The following is a 20,737-nucleotide window of genomic DNA, read 5'->3' as shown; positions in this document are numbered from 1 at the left end:
CGAATGCTCCTGATTCTCTAAAAAAAAATCCTTTTGGATTGAAATAGGATCCAAACAAGGTCTACACATTAGATTTGGCTGATATGTCTTTCACTTACACCTGTTCTCTCCATGTCCTTTTGAATATCACCAAAATGATCTTCAATATTTGATTTTTATCCAGGATAACTAAATCTGTCCAAACCTAACATATGCTGCTGGTGAAACCTCATTATGTAATATTTTTCAAGGACAAACTACCAAAAGAAAAGGTGATCATACAAGTTATCATGCAAACAGACAAACTGAGTGAAAAGTGAGTGCTGTTAATAATTATACTGGTGTAAACCAGGATGAACAGTCACCCTATGAATAGAAGATATTAGGGGTAAAAAGGAGGACCAGGTTTCTGGTTTCAACTCTGGAGCTGGGGAGCTGGAAAAGAACTAGAAAGAATACCTCTCCCACCCTTAAAATTAATAAAAAAAATAAGTTGAATGAACTTCAAGTTAACAACTTTTCTTGGATCCATCAAAGAGTTGAAGAAACAACTAGTTTATTTGAAGAATCACCAACTAGCCCAAAATCAAAGGAAAGAGAAGTGCCTACAGGAAAAGTCAGATGCAAGCATTTGTTTACGTGGGGCAGTTGAACACCCAGAAGAACTGTGAAGAAACTGGTGGAATCTGAGTATTGGCAGGTGACAGAATATGGCCTCAGATACAAAGGGAGTTTACACCACTCACAGGCTTCTCTCTACAGGCCCTAGTGGGTGCTCATAAACAATGATGGCAGCAGTGCTGAGAAGACATGCTTAGGGGAGGGGAGAAGCAGTTGTTGCAGGAAGGGCGTGGATACCTGCCCAGATCCTTCTTCCCTATCTCCCCTGTTAAAACAAAAGCAATACAAGAAAACCCAACAACTTCACCTAGAGTGGGGAATAAGAGCAACAAGCACTATTGCCCTTAGAGCACTCCTGAATACCAACTGCAGCATTAGGAAGGAAATTGTTAAAAAAAAAAAAAAAATCCTCCACACCTCAGGGAGGAGCAGGAGTATATGCTGGGCTCAGAACTATCACTGGGGAGAAACAGAAGCATGAAAAAGGTCACACTCCTGAGACCCAGAGACACAGTATCCACTCAACACTGAGGCTTAGTCAGAACAACAGGGAACACTTCCTTCACCTGCCACCACCAGAGCAAGAAGCATCACACAGCAACAGCAGATGACTGCCGAGAGGGCCCAGAGAGAAGCAAGGACATGGAGAGAAACTCTCTGGGGTCACTGCATAAGGAGAAAGTGTAAGGCTAAGGGTAGGCCCAACATTGAGAAAAGTCTATTCAGTGGGTAAACCAGCCTTGCTCCTAATACAACATTTTATTAGAAGAATTTGAAGTCTCTGGTACACTGAGGATAGCCCTATGAACAACAAACCCCCAAAGCCACCTCAACGCCTGTCTAGGTTGATTCACATTCCACACTAAAAATCTAGAAAAAGAGGCCAGGCACGGTGGCTCACGCCTGTAATCCTAGCACTTTGGGAGGCCAAGGTGGGTGGATAGCCTGAGGTCAGGAGTTCAAGACCAGCCTGGCCAACATAGTGAAACCCTGTCTCTACTAAAAAATATATAAAAAATTAGCTGGGCGTGGTCGTGGGCGTCTGTAATCCCAGCTACTAGGGAGGCTGAGGCAGAAGAATCGCTTGAACCTAGGAGGCAATGGTTGCAGTGAGCCAAGATAGTGCCATTTCACTCCAGCCTGGGCAACAAGAGTGAAACTCCATCTCAAAAAAAAAAAAAAAATCTAGAAAAGGAAAAAATGTACCCCATTTGCAGGCATAAAAACTATTTACCTCTATCAGTGCTGTCCAGTGTTCAATAAAAAAGTAAATAAAGTACGTGGTATATAAAACAAAAACGAAAATAAAAAGCCCCACAATGCCAAGAGACAAAGCAATCAACGGAACCAGACTCATATATGACACAGATATCAGAACTATTAGATAAGGAATTTAAAATAGCTATGATAAATATATTGAAGTGTCCAGTGAAAGAACTGGACAACACGCATTGTCAGATGGGTAATTTCAGTAGAGATAATGAGAACTGTAAGAAAAAAATCTAATGATGCTGTTAAAAGTGAAAAACGCAGTAAAAGATCAAGACCAAGTGACATCAAGACTGTCACTGACAGGCTCATCAGTAGACTTGACAGTGCTAAGGGGAGAATTGGTGAACTTGAAATCATCCAACCTGAAAGAGAATAAAGAGTAAAAAATAAAAACAGCACCAAAGTGTTTTTATTTGGTGCTGTTTTTATTTTATATAGGACAATATGTTTTATATAGGACAATTTAAAATATTTATATATTTTATATAGGACAATATAAAATATTTATATATTTTATATAGGACAATATAAAATGATCTAACAGATGTATAGCTAGAATTCCAGAAGGAAAAAAGAGACAGAAATGAGGTAGCATAAATATAAGAAGGGATAATGCCTGAGAATTTCCAACATTAATGACATACATTGAACTACAGATCCAAAACAACAACCAAGATAAATACCAAGCCAGAGATAGACATATCATATTCAGGTTCTGAAAACACAAAACAAAGTCTTGAAGGAAACCAGCAGGGGTAAAAAAGACACATTAACACAGAGAAATAAACAGCCCATCTTATTAGAAAGCATGCAAGTCGGAAGACAATAGAGTAACATTTTCAAAGGACTAAAAGAAAAAATAGTGTCAATACAGAATTCCCTACCTGGTGAAAATATCTTTCAAAAATAAAGGATAAAAAGACTTTCTTAGAAAAAAAAACTAATTAAATTAACTGTCATCAGGACTAAACCATAAAAATTTTAAAGAATATTCTTCAGAAAAGAGGAATTTGATACCAGATACATACATTTAGATGAAGAAACAAATAATGCTAGATATGGCATAAATAAAAATAACAATTTTGCTTTTATCAGTTTTAATTGCTCTGAAAAGGAACAATTTAAGCAAAAAAAGTGGAACTATATTGTGCCTTGTAGCATACATAGAAGTAACATAGGAGACAAAAATAGCACAAAGAATGAGACAGACTGATTGGAAACATGAGTATAAGGACCTCATAGCACACATAGGAGTATAATATTACTTGAGGGTAGACTTTGATTAATGTGTTATATTGTAACTACTAAAAACTTTTTAAGAGCTATAGGTAGTAAGTCAATACTATAGATAAATAGATGAAATAATAAAAACTGCTCACTTAACCCAAAAAAGGCAGAAAAAATGAAACATAAAGAATTTATAGAAAACAGGTAGCAAGACAGATTTTAATCCAATATCAGTATTCACATTAAATGCAAGCAGTTAAAACATCAATTGAAAGGAAGATTTTCAGATTAGATTAAAAAGCAACCATATGCTGTCTACAAGAAACCCACTTTAAATATTTTGAAAATGAAAACTAAACACATGAGATGCCGCTAAAACCATGCTTAGAAGAAAATTCATTGCATACAGTGCTTATATTTAAAAAGAAGAAAGATCTCAAGAAACTAGACAAAGAAGAGCAAATAAAATCCAAAACAAGCAGAAAGGAGATTTTAAAATACAGCAGAAATCAATAAAATTGGGACAAAGTACACAAAAATAAATAAAACCAAAACCTGTGTTTTTAAAGAGATCAATAAAGTTGATAAAAACCCTAGCCAGATGGAGAAGGAGGAGGAGGAGGAAGAGGAGGAGGAGGAAGGGAGGGAGGGGGAGAAAGAAAGAGGAAAAAGAAAGAGACAGAGAGAGAGGAAGGAAGGAAGGAAAGAAAGAGGGAGGGAGGGAGGGACGGAAAGAAAGGAAAGAAAGGAAGGGAGGGAGGGAGGAAGGAAGGAAGGAAAAAAAGGAAGGAAGGAAGGAGAAAAAGGAGAAGGAGAAAACTGAAATTACGAATTTCAGGAGTTAAAAAGAGGATGTCACTACAGATGCCACAGATATTAATAAGATAAAAGAATAGTATGAAAGACTCAATGCCCATAAATGTAAAAACTTGCATGATATGGAGCAATTCCCTGAATGATATCAACTACCAAAACTCACTTAACAAGTCAACCAGGACAGTTGTATATCGATTAAAGAAATGAAATTTGTAGTTAAAAACCTTCTAACAAACAGAAATTCCAGTCCCAGATGGTTTCACTAGAGAATTATACCAAACACTTAAGAAAGAAAAATCAATTCTACAGAATTTTTTCCAGAAAAATAGAAGAAAACAGAATGCTTCCCAGAAAATAGAAGAAAAGAGAACACTTCCCAAAGCATTTTATGAGGCCAGCATTACTCTGATGCCAAAACCAGACATTACAAGAAAAGAAAACTGCAGACCAATATTTATTATGAACATAGATATCAAAATTCTCCAAGAAATTTATCAAATCAAATCCAGAAATATATGAAAGAGATAAGCCAAGTGGAGTTTATCCCAGGAATACAAAGCAGATTCAACATTCAAAAATTAGCCAATACAGCTGGGTGCAGTGGCCTCACGCTTGTAATCCCAGTGCTTTGGGAAGCCAACAGGGAGGATGGTTTGAGCCCAAGAGTTCAAGACCAGCCTGGACAACATAGTGAGACCCTCATCTCTACCAAAAAAAAAGTTGTTTTTTAATCAGCCAATATAATTCACCATCTTAACAGTCTAAAGAAGAAAAACCACATGGTCACCTCTACAGTTACAGAAAAGGCATTTGACAAAATTCAACATCCATTCATGTGTGTTCTTTTAATCTCAACAAAATAGGAATAGAAGGAAACTTTCTTAGTAGGATGAAGGACTTTTACTGAAAAACCCTACATCTAATACCATAATTATAAAAGACCATTTCTTCCTAAGATTAGGACTAAGGCAAGGAAGTACTTCCTCACAGCACTCCTACTCAACATCATAGTGGAAGTCCTAGCTAGAGCAAAAAGGCAAGAAAATGAAATAAAAAGCAGAGAGAGTGGAATAGAAGAAATAATAAGTACACAAATGAACGACTCAAACTAAGAAAAACAAAACCAGATTCTGTGTTACAGAATGGTGATGGTTGGGGAAGGTGAATGGGGCTAGGGCTTAGGTGATCTGTGAAAGTCTTTCTCAGAAGATGATATTTGAGCTGAAATTTTAAGGATAGAGTAAAGCCAGCCATGAAAAAAAAATTACACACACACACAATGAATTTGTATGTTATGATCTATCCAGGATTTCTTACATCCTAAACTAACAGCTTCAGAACTCACTCCTCACTGCCTCTCTCTAAGTTCTCCAATTGCAAAAGACTCTGATCAGCTGAAATCATCTTTTGGTCTTACATTCCAGAGAGCTGACCAAACTTGGTCCAATCAACTGATAAGGGAGAGGGTGGGCTGGAAGGTAAGAAGGTCACAAGGTTTAAGCAACAGGAATTAGGCAGGCAAATCTTAAAAGGTGATGGGGAGCAGTTTAGCGATTATTGACACTTCTCTGCAGGAACAAAATTAATAAGCCTCTATCCTTATGTAAAAACTAATTGACCAATAAATTCCAAATATTGAAAATTGATAAATCCAGATGAAGGATGTAAGACAGTCATTGTACAATTCTTGCATGTTTTCTGTAGGTTTCAAATTTTTCAAAAAATAAAGTTGGAGGGAAAAAAACCTGCATATCTTGAATTATACATTCTTGAATACATGTTACAGATGACATAATTTGGAACTCTTTGTGAGTCAAAGCAACTTTAAACAAAATACAAAGATTAGAAAACAACTTACCTGTATACTATTGCATTCCTGGTCTTTGAAATCCTAGTTAAAATTCCTCTGCTAACTATCAGAGTCTCCAAAATTCACCCCCTTAATTGCAGAGTTTACAGAAAAAAAAAAAAGTCTTTAACATTATCTGCCATTTCAATAGGACAAGGGCAGAAATAATATTTAAGTAAGCAAAGTACAGTGTAACTCTGGAAGTCTAGTTAATGGAACCTTGGAAATTAAAAAGCATAATTACTTGCCCCTTATTCTGCTAATTGATTTAGGAACCAGAAATACAATAATACAGCTATTTCACACAGAGACCTATTTAGCCTGAAAAGAACTCCAAGTTTTCTGTACCACCTCAATTTTCATAAGAGATTTAATCAACATTAGCAGAAATATGCATATTCTTAAAACTGACGTGCTTAGGCATTAGTAACTATGTTCAAATACCACAGGTTCTTTGGTGACTAATTCGTGACTACTAGGCCAGGTGTGAACTACATTAATAAAACCACTTTCATTACTGTAATTAAATTTAAGTATAGAGAAGCTAAAAACAAATACTGTTCTAAAATACCTCTGCATTTATAGTAGAGTAGCTTGTATAGGTTTAACTCTCTCTAGCAGATAATAATTATAACTCTGAATGAAATGTTTTTTTGAAAACAGTTATTTGAAGGCACTGGAGAGAGACAGACCAAAAGGTGGCAGAAACTAGAGGGGAGTTGACCTCTAAACTAAGGTAACTAAGATGGAGGAATATTTGTATTTCAAAGGCTTTTTGCTTAAGGATACTCTCTAGTCTGTTCCCCATAGGGAGGCTAAAATGCAAGCAGAAATCTGTAATCCTATTGGCTTACTGAGTCAGATAATACAGTTGAGGTCTCCAATAGTAGCTGAAACGGGGGGAATCCCAATAAGAAGGAGGTTAAAGAAATAGGAGTTCTAAAATCTCTCTATATTTTCTACCCAATCTTTGACCAACCTTTGAACTACAAATACACAGAGAAGACTATGAGGCTGCCAGCAAATGACAACAGCTGGAAAGGCTGAAAAAACTAAGCAGAACTTTCAGGGGCTGCCCAAAACATGTGAGTAGTCTGGAATTTGAGCCAGCCAAGTTAACTGCCCATCAGAACAAAAATCCACACTCTTCAGAGTAATACAAGAGATTCAGAAATTATCACAACATATCACCCACAATGTCTGGTGGCCAAAACAATTACTAGACATGTGAGGGTACATTGTAATCCACAGTTAAGAGAAAAACCAGTCAATAAAATCTGACCCTAAGAGGACCCAATTGCTAGAATTAGTAGAAAAGAAGTTTAAAGTCACTGTTATAAGTAGGTTAAAAGACTTAAAGAAAAATATGATCATATGATATGAACATATGGAGGATATCAGCAGAAAAATAGAAACTATAAAAGAGAATCAAATGGGAATCACAGAACTGAAAACTAAAACACCTGAGATGAAAAATTTTCTAGATGGAATTAACAGATTGAAGATGGCAGAAAAAAGAATCAGTAAATCAAGGCTAGTAATGTCATGGAGAAACTTGGCAGACAACATCTTAACCAAGTGATCAAAGTTAACATTACTAACATTGGGAAAAAACCAACATCCTGTGCCTCCTGACATGATGCACTGAAAAGGAAATACTATCAGTTTTATGGGGTTTTGCCAAAAATCTATAACTTGAATCAAAATACGAGGAAACATAAAGCAAATGCAAATTGAGGGCCAATATATAAAATAACTGACCTAAACACTTTGAAAATTCCAAGGCCAAGAAGACAAAGATTGGCTGAGAAATTCTTCCAGATTCAAATAGACTAAACAGACATAAAAACCAATACAATGAATGACCATGGATCAGATCTGGACTAGGGACAGAGGGGCAGAGGAGCTATAAAGAACATTAATTAGACACTTACTGAAATTTGAATATGGACTATGGATTAGATAATAGTACTACATCAATGTTAAATAGTCTGACTTTGATCATTACACTGTGGTTATATAAGAGAATATCCTTGTTTTTAGAAAATGTATACCTAGGTATTTAAGGGGGCAAAATGTCTCCAAGTTACTCTCGAATGGTTCAGATAATAAAATTATATGCACCCACAGAATGATAAATCAAATAGGGAAAAATGTAAACAACTGATGAATCTTGATAGAGGTCACGTGGGAGTTCCTTGTACTATTCTTGCAATCCTTCTGTTCATTTTGAAATTATACTGAACTAAATAAGGTGCCAAACACTACTACACCCTATTGGAAGTCTGACACATGACTACTTGGAGCGTAGATTAGTATACTACTGTGGAAAACTGTTGGTAGTATCTACTAGCCACTTGATAATTTAGCAATTCCACTTCTAGGTATATACCTGTCATGGTCTAAATTGTGTCTGCCAAAAATTCGTATGTTGAACTGCTAACCCCAGTACCACAGAATGTGACCTTATTTGGAAATAGAGTTGTTGCAAATGTAGATAGCTGGTGTCCTTATGAAAAGGGGGAATTTGAACCCAGAAGCACTTACATAGGGAAAATTCCCTGTGAAAACTGGAGTTACGCTACTGCAAGTCAAAGCTGTCCCAGAAGCTAAGAGAGAAGCCTGGAACAGATCCTTCCCTAGTGCCTTCAGAGTGAGGACAGGCCTGGCTAACATCTTCATCCTGGAGTTCTGGCCACCAAAACCGTGAGATAATAAATTTCTGTTGTTTAAGTCACTTAGTTTGTGGTACTTTGTTATAGCAGCCCCAGATAATTAATCCAATATCCAACAGAAATGCATTCATATGAGCATCAAATGGTATATAGAAGAATGTTTATAGCAGCCCAAACTGAAAATATCCCAAGTATCAGGCAATAGTAGAATAAATAAGTTATATATTTATATAATGGAATCCTATACATGAAACAACATAAATTAATCTCACAAACATAATGAGTGAAAGAAGCCAGACATAGACGAGGTAAAAGAAAAGAGAAGGTTCAGATACTGGTGAGGGAGAGAACCAGGGAAGACATAGCTTAAAAAGCACTATAAAGGTGGCTACACACAGAGGGCATATTTTAAAATCTTTTAAAGTAACACTAAAGGAGAAAGCCCTGAAAATACTGTGCTAGGAAAGCTATCTATTTTGGTCCACTTCCACTATCACACAGGAACCTAAAACTTCCTAAAAGTTCAGGAAAATGCATCTCATTTAAACAAGAGCCATAGAAAATGATTGTAATTAAACATATATATAGTGATATTGCAAGGAAAAGGCAGAAAATGATATGAGAAACATACCCCAAAGGAAGCATACTAAGAAAAGTCACAAGATGTGAACCCGGGAGGCGGAGCTTGCAGTGAGCCGAGATCGCGCCACCACACTCCAGCCTGGGTGACAGCGTGAGACCCCATCTCAAAAAAAAAAAAAAAAAAAAAGTCACAAGATGGATTTAAGTGATATTAAAGAAGAAAACAGAAGCTCTAAAAGAACAACATAAATTAAAATAGAAAAATACAGTTTACATGATTAGTCAGCAGGAAGATTAAAAAAAATAGAGCTCAGTAATGTTAAATCAAGTTTAGCCTGAAGCTGCCACCTTACATATTTTAAGTTCAGCCTAAAGGTTTCTCTGTACATCATGAACTATAACAAGTGGAGGTATAAACAGATCATAGCTTACACTTGTGCCAGTCACCGAGTTTTGGCCAATCAAATGTAGCCAACTGTTTGAACCCTGTTCAAATAAGGCAAATGCCAATCTGTAACCAATCCAGCTGTTTCTGTACCTCACTTCTGTTTTCTGTATATCACTTTCCTTTTTCTATCTATAAATCTTCTTCCACCACATGGCTGCACTGGAGTCTCTAAGCCTACTCTGGCTCAGGAGGCTGCCCAATTCACAAATTGTCTATTGCTGAATTAAATGCCTTTAAATTTAATTCAGCTGAAGTTTTTCTTTCATCAGTAAGGAAATAAGAAGAAACCAATTACTTCACATATGAATGTTAAACATAAGAGCTAACATACATAATGGAAAACAGTAACAGAAATAGAAAAAGGAAATTAAAAATCAAACAAAAATAAAAAGATAAAAAATAATTTAAGAGAAAGTAATAGATACAGAAGACAGGTGCTAATATACAACATACATTAACAGCAGTCCCTAAACAAGGCAATCAAAGAAATAATGTAATTAAAACAATTAATTACATTAACAGAATTAAAGAGAATATGTTCATATCCACTGATTTAAAAAATGGAAACAATTAAACAAACATTTGTTTTTTAAAAACTCCAAAAACTAGGAAAACCTCCTTAATAAAAATAGTAAACTAAAAAATCAGCACCTAATGGGGAAACACTAGAGTAACAGTTCTAAAAGTGTGGCCCATGGACCTTTTCAAGAGTCTGTGAGATCAAAAACTATTTTCATGGTAAAACTGAGACAGGAGATCAGCAGGACTTGTGTTCCCAGCACCTGACTCAGCAAAGAAACCAGCGAAAACCAAGATGGTGACTACAGCAACCTCTAGTTGCCCTCATTGCTCATTATATGCTAATTATAATTAATTTGCATGCTAAAAGACACCCTACCAGTGGCTTGACAGATTACAAATGCCATGGCAACCCCTAGAAGTTACCTTATGTGGTTTAAAAGGGGAGGAATCGTTGGTTCCAGGAACTCCCCAGCTCTTTTCCAGAAAAGTCATGAATAAACTGCCCCTTACGTAGCATATAGTCAAGGAATAGCCATATATACTGCTAGCCAGCAATCCACAGGGCTGCTGCTGCTGTCTGTTGTTCGAATAAACTTGCTTTGGTTTTGCTCTGTTGGTTCACGCATGAATTATTTCCTGTGTGAAGCCAAGAACCCTCCTGGGCTGAGCCCCAATTTTGGGGTTTGCCTGCATTGAAACTAAGACATTATGCATCTTTTCACAAAGTCAGTAGTTGCACTGATGGTGCAAAGCAGTGGTGAGCAAAACTGCTGTTGCCTTAGCACAAATCAAGGCAGGGCACCAAACTATACTAGTAGGCATTGTATTCTTCATCATACATGCTCATAATGGGGGTCAGAGGGAGCCATTTTTACTTAAGAATGTCCTTGATGAAGTAGCAAAAAATATTAATTGTATTAAGTCTTGCTCTTAAGAGTACATGACTTTAATAATATTGAAGAAATGGAAAGTTGTGTACACATAAAGCTCTTGCTGCACCCCAAAGTAGAACGAGTGTCTCCAGGAAAAGCATTTGTGTAACTGAGTTGCAAAGTCAAATGGTGCATTTTTCATGAAATACCATTTTTACTGGAAAGAAAAACTGGCAAACGATAGTTATTGAGACTTGAGTATTTGGCAGATATTTTCTCAAAAATGAATACAGTAAGCAATGCTTCAAGGAAAACAACTGTCAGTATTGTTTGACATGATAAAATTTGAGCATTCAAGGAAAAATTAGAATTTTATAAAACATGTGTCCATCACTCTGAGCTTGACAGCTTCCCAATACTTAGATTTGTTTGATGAGATCAGTGGTGATGTTTTAAAATGTAATTTTTTGCATAATGTATAATCAAATGTGTCAACATTTGCATGATCTGCATAACTCAGTGAACCAATATTTTTCAAATGACAAATTCATGGTGTTAAAAAAACCACATATGGGTAAATGATCCATTCAAAGTACAAGACAGATCAATGGATTTTAGTGTAAGAGTCGAAAAAATTCATAATATAGCTTGATTCTTCATTGCAACCAATGTTTAAGAAACTATTACCTGCCAAATTTTGATGTAACATCAAAAAAATCCATAATTACCTTAAAGGTTATTAAAATACTCCTCCCTTTCCCAACTTCATATCTATATGAGGCCATATTTTCTTAAATATTTCAACCAAAACAATGTATTCCGACAGATTGTAGAATCAGATGAGAATCCAGCTGTCTCCTATTATAAAGACAAAAATGATTCGCAAGAATGTAAATATTACATTTCTCACTACATTTTGTTTTGAAAGATATTTTTCATAAAAAATTATGACATGCAATAGTTTTATCATTGTTATATTAACGTTAATAAAATTTGTCTCAGTTATTAATCTGACATGAATTATATCAACAGATATAACTCTCAAACAAAAGCTCTTTGGGTTCCTTGATAATTATTGAGAGACTAAATTTTGAGGCCCAACATTTTGAGATCCACTGCACTATAGCCACTAAAATCAGGGGGATGTGAGCCCTGGGAAGAAAATATACACAATGAAACAGGTGCATATTATGCCAGAATGTGTGAAAGCTATCAGACTGTTGAATTACATTTTAAAAAATGACACAGGCATCAACATGAAGGAGCCCTTCCCCTACCCACCCAAGCCAAATTTGAGTAATTTGAACATCAAGTAAGAATAGTCATAATTGATTAAAATGTATCCAGTATACAACCAACCATGAGTTCCTAGAGAGTTTAAAAACAACCACAACCACAACAACGAAATCTCATTGGTCACCTTTCAAGGTTGGTAAGATACAAACTTATCTTTCTGAAAATTGATAAAGGTTAAAGAAATTAAACATCTGTCCAGCTTTTCCTAAACTACTTCAGAAAAAAAATAGTTGATGAATTCATCTTCATTAAAGTTCAGTTAATACAGAAGGAACCTGGTTAGGAAAACACTGCTTGCAACCCTTAATAAATAGAGCTAGTATCAATATTCAGTGGATGCTAAACCTATTAAGTGAAAGATAGAAAATTTAATTGATGGATCAGGTTGACAATATCTAAACTGATTAACCTTAATATCACTGAGGGAAGCAGCTAGCCATTTTGTGCTTGTGAAGTGATGAAAAGAAAGTACACACCGCCCTCACGAACTATTCTTGCAAAAAGCAATCAATTGTGCAAATCTACCTACCAATCTATGGGAAATCTGTGGCATAGAAATGCAATTAAAAAGTAATCACAAATAACTAATCAGCCAAATTCAGATTATAAAAAAGGTTACAGGATGAATAACCAGTTCTTCAGCCATTTAAATGGCATGGCCAACAAAATGTTGGGGCTGGGCTCGGGGACAGGGACTAAATCGATTAAGAGAGACCTCAGAGACATCAAATAAACAGAAGAAGCCTTATTTGGCTCCTTATCTGAAAGGAAACAACAACAACAACAACAACAACAATAAAAAGGTATTTCTGAGACAACCTGGAAAATAGGCATTGGGTGATATTGAAAATGGGTATTAAACATGGACTGGGTATTGGGTGATATTGTTAGGTGTGGTAAATTGCTTATCTGTGAAAGATATGTATTTGTATGTCTGTATGTATTTAGAGGTATGTATTTCATGAATTTAAAATACTCCAAGAAAAAAAGTGGAGGGTGAAACAAGTTCAGTAAAATGCTGATAGTTACGAAAACTGGGTGCAGGTACATGGGGTGAGGGTGGGGGTTGTTATATCATTTTAATTTTGTGTATGTCTGAAGGTTTTCTATAATAAAAACAAAATCAAATAGCATTCTGTAGAAACCTATATTGATGATATAGCATACAAAGTAAGTACATATCATATACTTATTCACAATGAGCACGTGCTTGAATTTATAATCCTAAAAAAAAGAAAATGAAAAAAGACATAACAACGTAAGATCACTCAAAGTAATGCTGAATCTGAATGATGCAAGCAAGTTAAGTGCAATAGCTCCACAAAGATTAACATTACTGTAGTTGCAGGCATATTGTTTACCCTATTAAAAAGAAATCCACTCAAAAATATTTCTGCTTGTTTTCAATTTTCCCAGCTATTCTATTATAGATACAGATTTTTCAATCCTGGGATTCAATGGAAACAAAATAGAAACTCTCAAAAGTAGACAGAAAAAACACATCTGTCTTGCCCAGTAAAATAATTTGGTGTTGAAGCACAATCTTAAATAGCAAAAAAATGCAGAAACACATAAAATATGTTTATCAGCAAAGATCAGTATAATATTTCAAGGTAATGAACACAAATAGTTTAAAGAAAAATCTTTACAAACGTTTTCCTTAAATCACAACAATCCAAGCCGTAAATTAAAATATGGCCACAATATTAATACTACATGTCCCATAATAAGCTAAACTGATGTGCTGCACTTGGTATGAACATAGAATGATCACACCTAGTTGATATGGCTCTGAAAAGACACAAAGATCAAGATCTCAAAAAATTCTGAGAAATATTATCATGGATACAATTTGTAAATGAGTACACAACCTATATGTGAAACAAGCAGATTGGACTAAAATTTTCAGTTGAGTGAAATTAGACCGCTCAGCCACACTATCACCCACAGGCTGGGTTGAGTGAAATTAAATGCTAACTATGCTTAATGACAGATAATTTTTAAATCTTTTCACTAATAATGCACTTTCATGTATCTGTGGTCATAAAGAAGCTTCACCTCCTCCCAAATCATTCCAGCATAAACTTACAGTTATCAAAACTAACTTATTTGCATTTCTGTTTTGGCCAACAAAGAAAAAGCAAATATTAAACAGACAATAAGAGAATAAGGAGACAGGGGAGAACTCATGATTCAAGGCCTGCAATTTTATATAAACTAAAAAATGCATTAGAGGCTCAAAATAATAACAACCCATATACATCTATTGAGGATTATTCTTTTAATTGCATGTCCTAAAACATACCTACATACTATGAGTTACCATACGTAGTATCAAGCTTTGAGTTTACTTGCTACTTGGCCCATTAGGCCAACCCTAAAAAATGCTTACCATTGAAATGGAAATTCATTTTCTATTTCAATATTGAATTTGAAATATTCATATTTTGTTCCATATTGAAATTTTTGCCTTGTATTGAGTTCTGCTCCTAAGATCAGTCCGAAATGTTTTATCCAGTTTTTTTTTTAAAGGTGTGGGAAGCCTATTATAAAATAATTGAGTCTCTCTTTTCAGTGTCAACTATGTAGTAAACAAATTTGCAGCCAGGTCTTGCATATCTGTCCCATCTCGATATAATAATTTGTCATCATTTTAAGAGTATAATACTTACACTAAGTGTATGTTTTGTTCAAATTAAACAGATTACAAAGGAAACAATTTGATGTTTGTTTTTTAATAGATATTACAAATTAAAAATCTCAAAACCAGTGGAAAAAAGTTTTTAAGAACAGTCTACCTTGGTAAAACATGCATACTCTCACCTCTTCCTGTCTTCTTCTACTTTTCCATTCATCTTTTGAATAGCATTTTTCCTCTCCTTTCTCTTAGAAATTCATATAAATCATTAGTACCTGTCATCTATTAATATATCCAGTTCAATCTGAACCTTCCTCAAGTCATGCCTAACCTCTAAAGCAATTTGAATCCAATGAATCAGATGAGCAATTGATTCCAAAACCCATGTTAAAAAGCAAAATACATTTGAGAATACTTCAGTGTTATATATTCCAGTACAGATTAGTGTCAACAAAACACTAAGCATTCAATACTTATTTGAAGGGCTTAAAGACAGTAATAATGCTAGAATCTGGACCCATGCCTTCAACTTCATTCTTATCAAATAGTTAAAATAAGTAAAAAATAAGTGGCATTATTAGTATATTGAATCCCACTTAGCAAGGCATAAAGACTATTAAGTGCAAAACGGTTTTCCAAGAGTGTTTTTTTTTTTTTTTTTCCTCCTGGTAATCAACCTTCTGTCAGACTTCCATCATCATACAACTGGAATTGCTTCCATAGAGTCACCAGTAGGAAATCAGATTTCTTTCAAAAATCTACTTCCAGGCCTCCACACACTCCTCTTCCAATCCCCCTTAAGTATTCAATTTCTTTCCTGAAGTAGGCCTTCCATAAATATTACAATATTAAGGACTAAATTTTAATGAATGCAAATCAGAGAAAATGAAAGAACATTAACTATCATTCAAAACTCCCTTTAAAAATGTCTGTTTCCAACTTATATTTTTAACTTCTCCCATAATTCCATTTAAAAAAGATGAACACAAAATCTCTCTAGTAATGACTTTATTCATGAATCTATAATGGAATTCAAAATAGCAAAGAACATGAAAATTTTCAGATTAATATTTATTAACCAAATGCATCAGAAAATACATCTATTTTCACATATCAAAAGTGCCTAAAATGCATGTGAGAATATAAATATTCTCCACTTTGTGGAACTTCAAGATAATGAAAAATTGCTTAATACACTTTGCCACAAAAACTCATTACACTGCAAATACAGAAGAAATAAAATAACTCATTACATTGCAGATACAAAAGAAATCAAATGTAACTGGCAAAATAACCATTTCATGGCTAATCTTTTGGTAAAGTGCTATTTTCACACTGAAAAAAAGAAATTAGAAAAGATTAAAAATTTTAAATTCTGAACCATCATTCTGAAGTCTGAAGCGTTTTCTTTAGTATTCACTATGTTCATCACATTCATGTGTTCCCAACATGAGACTAAACACTATCTCAAAATCTTAAAAAATCTTTCCATTCACAGATTATTTCCTGGAAGTTAAAAATTATTACATCATTGCTAAATGAAGCTTTTCACAATACAGGCGTGTATTAGATACAACAAATAATTTTTCATTGTTCTAAACATGATCTTTGGTTTAAAGCTGTCCCGTTATATTTTTATAGTTGGATGGTGTGGTCAGTAAAAGATTCATACAACAGCATACTAGTTTTATTTGAGCCATATAAGAAAACAGGGTCAATCACCTAAGGGCAATGAATGGCATGTTATCAAGAATCTGGTGAGATGAATTCCCTGAAATTCATAACTGATGTGTTAACGGAAATCAGTGTTGCTGAACAGTGATTTACCCATTTCCTTTCCTCAATTACCTCTCTCAATTCATTAACAACATTAACCAATGAGAGGAAATTAGTTGGAAAATTCACTAACAGCATTAGCCACTAAGAGGAAATCGGCTGGAAAAAAAAACTAATCTGAACAAAGGTACACCGATGCAAATCTTAAGCAGATTAAGTAAGAACAACTAAATGGCATAGGTAAGCATGGCTGTGGCCACCCATACACATACACACACCTCATAGAGTGTGAATATCTATCATTGCATAGATTCCACCACGTGGAAGAGCTCTATGCCTGTGGGTGTATATACCCTAGAGATCAGAATGGATGGTTTTCCAGAATTAATGAGACTTTGAATGATGCAAATGTTGGCCTTTCCCCAAAATAAAAGGTTTTTAAATTAATAGAGCAACAAGATGCAAATACTGGGCAAATTATAAGAAGTCATAAAGTTGAATCTCAGAAAGAATATGTTCAGTTTTGTAACTGAAGGCTGTTGATAATTTCTTCTCTCTCTCTTTGAATAATGAAATGCAAATGCCTTTTCGCAATAGCAGCATTCAAATCCCACAAAAAATCAAGCAGGGCCCCCTTAAGGAGTACCTCCATTGGCACAAACTGTAAAACCTGCTGGGGTGAGTCAGAGTTGAGCAAAGTGCTCAACAATTCATTCACACTCTGCAAATATTGGAAAACTGGATTTGGAAGGTCCTGATAACCAACACATAGCAGGACTGCGCAGGTCCTCAGGGGATCAGAGGATGTGGGACAAACAAAAGTGATGAATCTAAAACAACTGTGGAGTACAAAGATCAAACCAGCCATAAATCTTGTGAAGCAAGAAAGTACAGGCAAAATCATAACATCTCCTGTATGAAGCTCCCGCAATGAATGTAGAAGGCAGTCCAAAAATAAACGCTGGTAAGTTGGATCTCCATCATGAAGCAATGAACAGCTAAAAGTTGTGAGTTCAGCTGATTCTAGGAGTCGAACTTCCAACGGTATATGCATTTTGATATTATGGAGAGTCGAAAAGCCCACCAGCAGGCACTTTATTTGATTGCTGGGTTCTACAACCTGCTCATCCTGAAGGCACTCAGTAAGGCTACACAACTCGGAAAATATCAGTTCTTCAGAAAAAACATGACAAGAACAAGAATACTGCTGTTTTGGCCTAAACTTGGAATCCAAATTAAAAGCTCCTCCTAATGACTTTTCAATTGCTTCATTAAGAGTTTTTAAAATTTCACCATTGCAAAAAGGAGAACATTTTACCTTTGGCAGTTTCTTTCCCTCCAAAATATGCCATAAGTGACACTCAAGATTGGAAGCTGTTCCTTCTAAAATAGAACTCTGCCCAGGATGATATACACCATGTTCTTCAGCCCAACTATTAAAGTATCCTTTGGCTACTTTATCTTTCCATGAAAGGGCTTCTAGCATCTTCCTTTCATTATAAGTTTTAAAATATTTGTTCCTCTGCCCAAACCATTTTGTATTTGTACTACAACCAATACTAGATTTTTTTACTAGCCAATTATTTCTGGAAAGATGTTTCAGTTGAAATTTTTGCATAAAATATTGTATAGCACAATCCCTTAAATTATTCAGCTTTTCTTGTTCCGCCTTTCCCATGCACTCAAATAGACGAATGTTTTCAGAAATAGTCTCTAGCTGATATTTATGAAAGAACACACAACATTCTTCATGTCTCTTAAGAAAAGAATCAGGAATCACATGATGGGGAAAAAGGGCTTTCCTTTTCATTTCAGTCCCAAAATTCAAGGTCATCTTAGATAACAGAGAATGGATGGCCTCTCTCCCCTTATAGTGGAGGCAAACCACATAGACTTCGGAGTTTCCTGCCTTGCTAGTAGCAGGTTTGAAAACATGGACTTGGTCAAAACAACAGTTTAGCAGGTACATCAAGTTTATGGAACAATGTTCGAACATAGTAAACATCTTTAGAACAAAAGAGCCACCATTTCCGAGAGTGGTCAGAGCAGTGACAACTTCACAGTAATGCAAAGAAGAAACTAAAGCTTCTTGTTCACCTGGGTTTCCTTGGCAATCAAAACTCCCATCTGCAGTGACCAAGTGAACAGTAGCCATGCTGCTTATGAAATTCTGAAGTCCAGTCAAGAATTTCAGGGTCATGATATCACCAGTGTTATCTGGACCAAAGTACCACCAGTGCAAGGTATTTGCAATAAGCCGGTCATCCATAATCATCATGAGGTCGTCATTTGCTTCATGGTATGGATTCAGAGTATTCGCTACCCAACTCCAATGACAAGGAAACCGATGGGATTTTAAGTAGTGGTTGAGACTAGCTATAAAAGCTCCTGGAGCTTCACAAAGGTGTAGCGAATTCAGTTTTCCATTCTGAAAAGCTTCCTGTGGAATAAGTGGAAAGCTGCACAAAATCTCATGGAACTTACACCATGCTTGAGTACAAAGTTCAGCATTCACAGATTTTCTAACATGAGAAATGATTTTCCCTGCTTTATTAGTGAAAGCAGTGTGCTCATGCCACTCATCCAGTTTCTTATCACTTAGTAGGTTTTTTACTTCATTTAGGGAGTTCTTCAAATCAAGAAATGCATTAAATTCAGTGTGGTCACAGGTGAAAATCTCACTGGGATCTGGTAACTGCCACTCATTATTAAGTGGCTTGCCATAAGAAAAGTTCTTGGCAAAGAGTTCAAAAATGTCAGCAAGAATATCTGGGCTGAATGACGCGGCACTTGCTAGCTGCTGAACTTGTGTCTTTCTGCACTTACTCATTTTCAAAACAAATTAAAATCTAGGAAGAGAAAACACATAATTAAATGAATCAAATTTATTAGTGAGCGAAATCTCATGAGCAGCAAATACGATCGCACTCATGACAAACTCCATAAAATGGGAAGGCTAAAGTCAGCATACTCTGTTATTTAACCAAGTAATTTGGAATAATGAAAAAGGCTTTGATATCCAAGACCTGGGTTCAAATTCCAGCTCTGCTAATTATGGCTTAATAAGCACCCTTGGGCAAATTCCATCTCTTGGATTTGGTTTCTTCTCATTAAAAAAAAAAAAAGCGTATCATTTTTTTAAGAAGAAGATAAAACATACTAGCATATAAAAAACATATAACAAAGCATAATCATCAGTGAATGACAGCTCTGATTATCATAGTAACCCATCTAACTCTTCCCCAAAGTTCTTGCCCTACCAATGACTGTGACAACACCTACATGACCTCAAACAAATCCATCCTTAGAGATTCATCCCTGGACATGACCTTTGTTCAAGCTCTAACATGTGACTTTTCGTTTTTTTTTTTTTAGTTCCCGTCATACTTTACCTCCTTCAGGGAGAGGATCATGCACCTGAACCCAGTACTGATCCTGCCACAAGCCACTTACCTCCCTAGTAGGATTGTTGAATACATCCTCTGTCCAGATTTCATTCTCTAAGACAGGCACTTTGGTGGTACCAATCACCTATACAGGTCATCAACTAACGTTCATCATCATACTGCTTGTAAACTGTGCTGTACTTGAGTGGTTAGCCTTTTTCTGCTTGATGCTGAAAGTGACCAACTGTTTACCCGGTATGTCTCAAACTATAGATTCCTGGCTTTCATATGGTTCAGACAGCTCCACACTTCCACCATAACATATCATTATTTCTTCTAGCCACTAAAACTTAACACTTGGATAGCACAATTTTATACTGAAGAAATATACGTATTGAATATACAAATTACAAATAGTCACTCTACATACTCTGGCAGTCAACACTGCCCAAGAAACCAGAAACAAAGAAACCTCTTCCTTCTGAAGAGGAAAAAGGATATGAGAAGTATGGCTTAATGGCATAGTTTTGGAAAAGTTACAAATGCCAGCAGGGAGAGCAATGAATATTACATGGTACCTGTTAGTGCAATGTTAATCAATAGATGCTTTAGTTCACAAATTCTGCACTTATTTAGCATACACAATGCATTCTACAAATGATTTTCAAAAAAATCTAAATTTGTTAAATATGAAAAAATTGGCAATCAAATCATCACTCCAGAAAAGCAGATGTTCAAGGACAAAATGAGAAACAAAGGGAACTACTGCTGTAATACA

General features: G+C 35.5%; 1 protein-coding gene across 8 annotated transcripts in view; it reads right to left on the bottom strand.

Moving 5' to 3' along the window:
• Positions 1 to 20,737, bottom strand: part of CMTR2 (cap methyltransferase 2) — a 57,230-nt gene that overhangs the window by 33,911 nt on the left and 2,582 nt on the right. For 5 of the 8 annotated variants that reach the window (XM_063797420.1, XM_016930122.4, XM_016930123.4 and 2 more), the window contains one exon: positions 15,791 to 19,422. In XM_063797420.1, coding sequence (XP_063653490.1) covers positions 17,091 to 19,403 — 2,313 coding nt within the window. In that variant the 5' untranslated portion in view covers positions 19,404 to 19,422 and the 3' untranslated portion in view covers positions 15,791 to 17,090. Of the gene's footprint in view, positions 1 to 9,068; positions 9,185 to 11,591; positions 11,739 to 15,790; positions 19,423 to 20,737 lie in introns of those variants that run through there. The other 3 variants (XR_010152441.1, XR_010152439.1, XR_010152440.1) reach the window with 3 other exon arrangements.

Source organism: Pan troglodytes, chromosome 18 (assembly GCF_028858775.2).
Source record: "Pan troglodytes isolate AG18354 chromosome 18, NHGRI_mPanTro3-v2.0_pri, whole genome shotgun sequence".
Lineage (NCBI taxonomy): Eukaryota > Metazoa > Chordata > Mammalia > Primates > Hominidae > Pan > Pan troglodytes.
The sequence above is the reverse complement of the archived record's forward strand: the minus strand, read 5'-3'. Positions and strand labels throughout refer to the sequence as shown.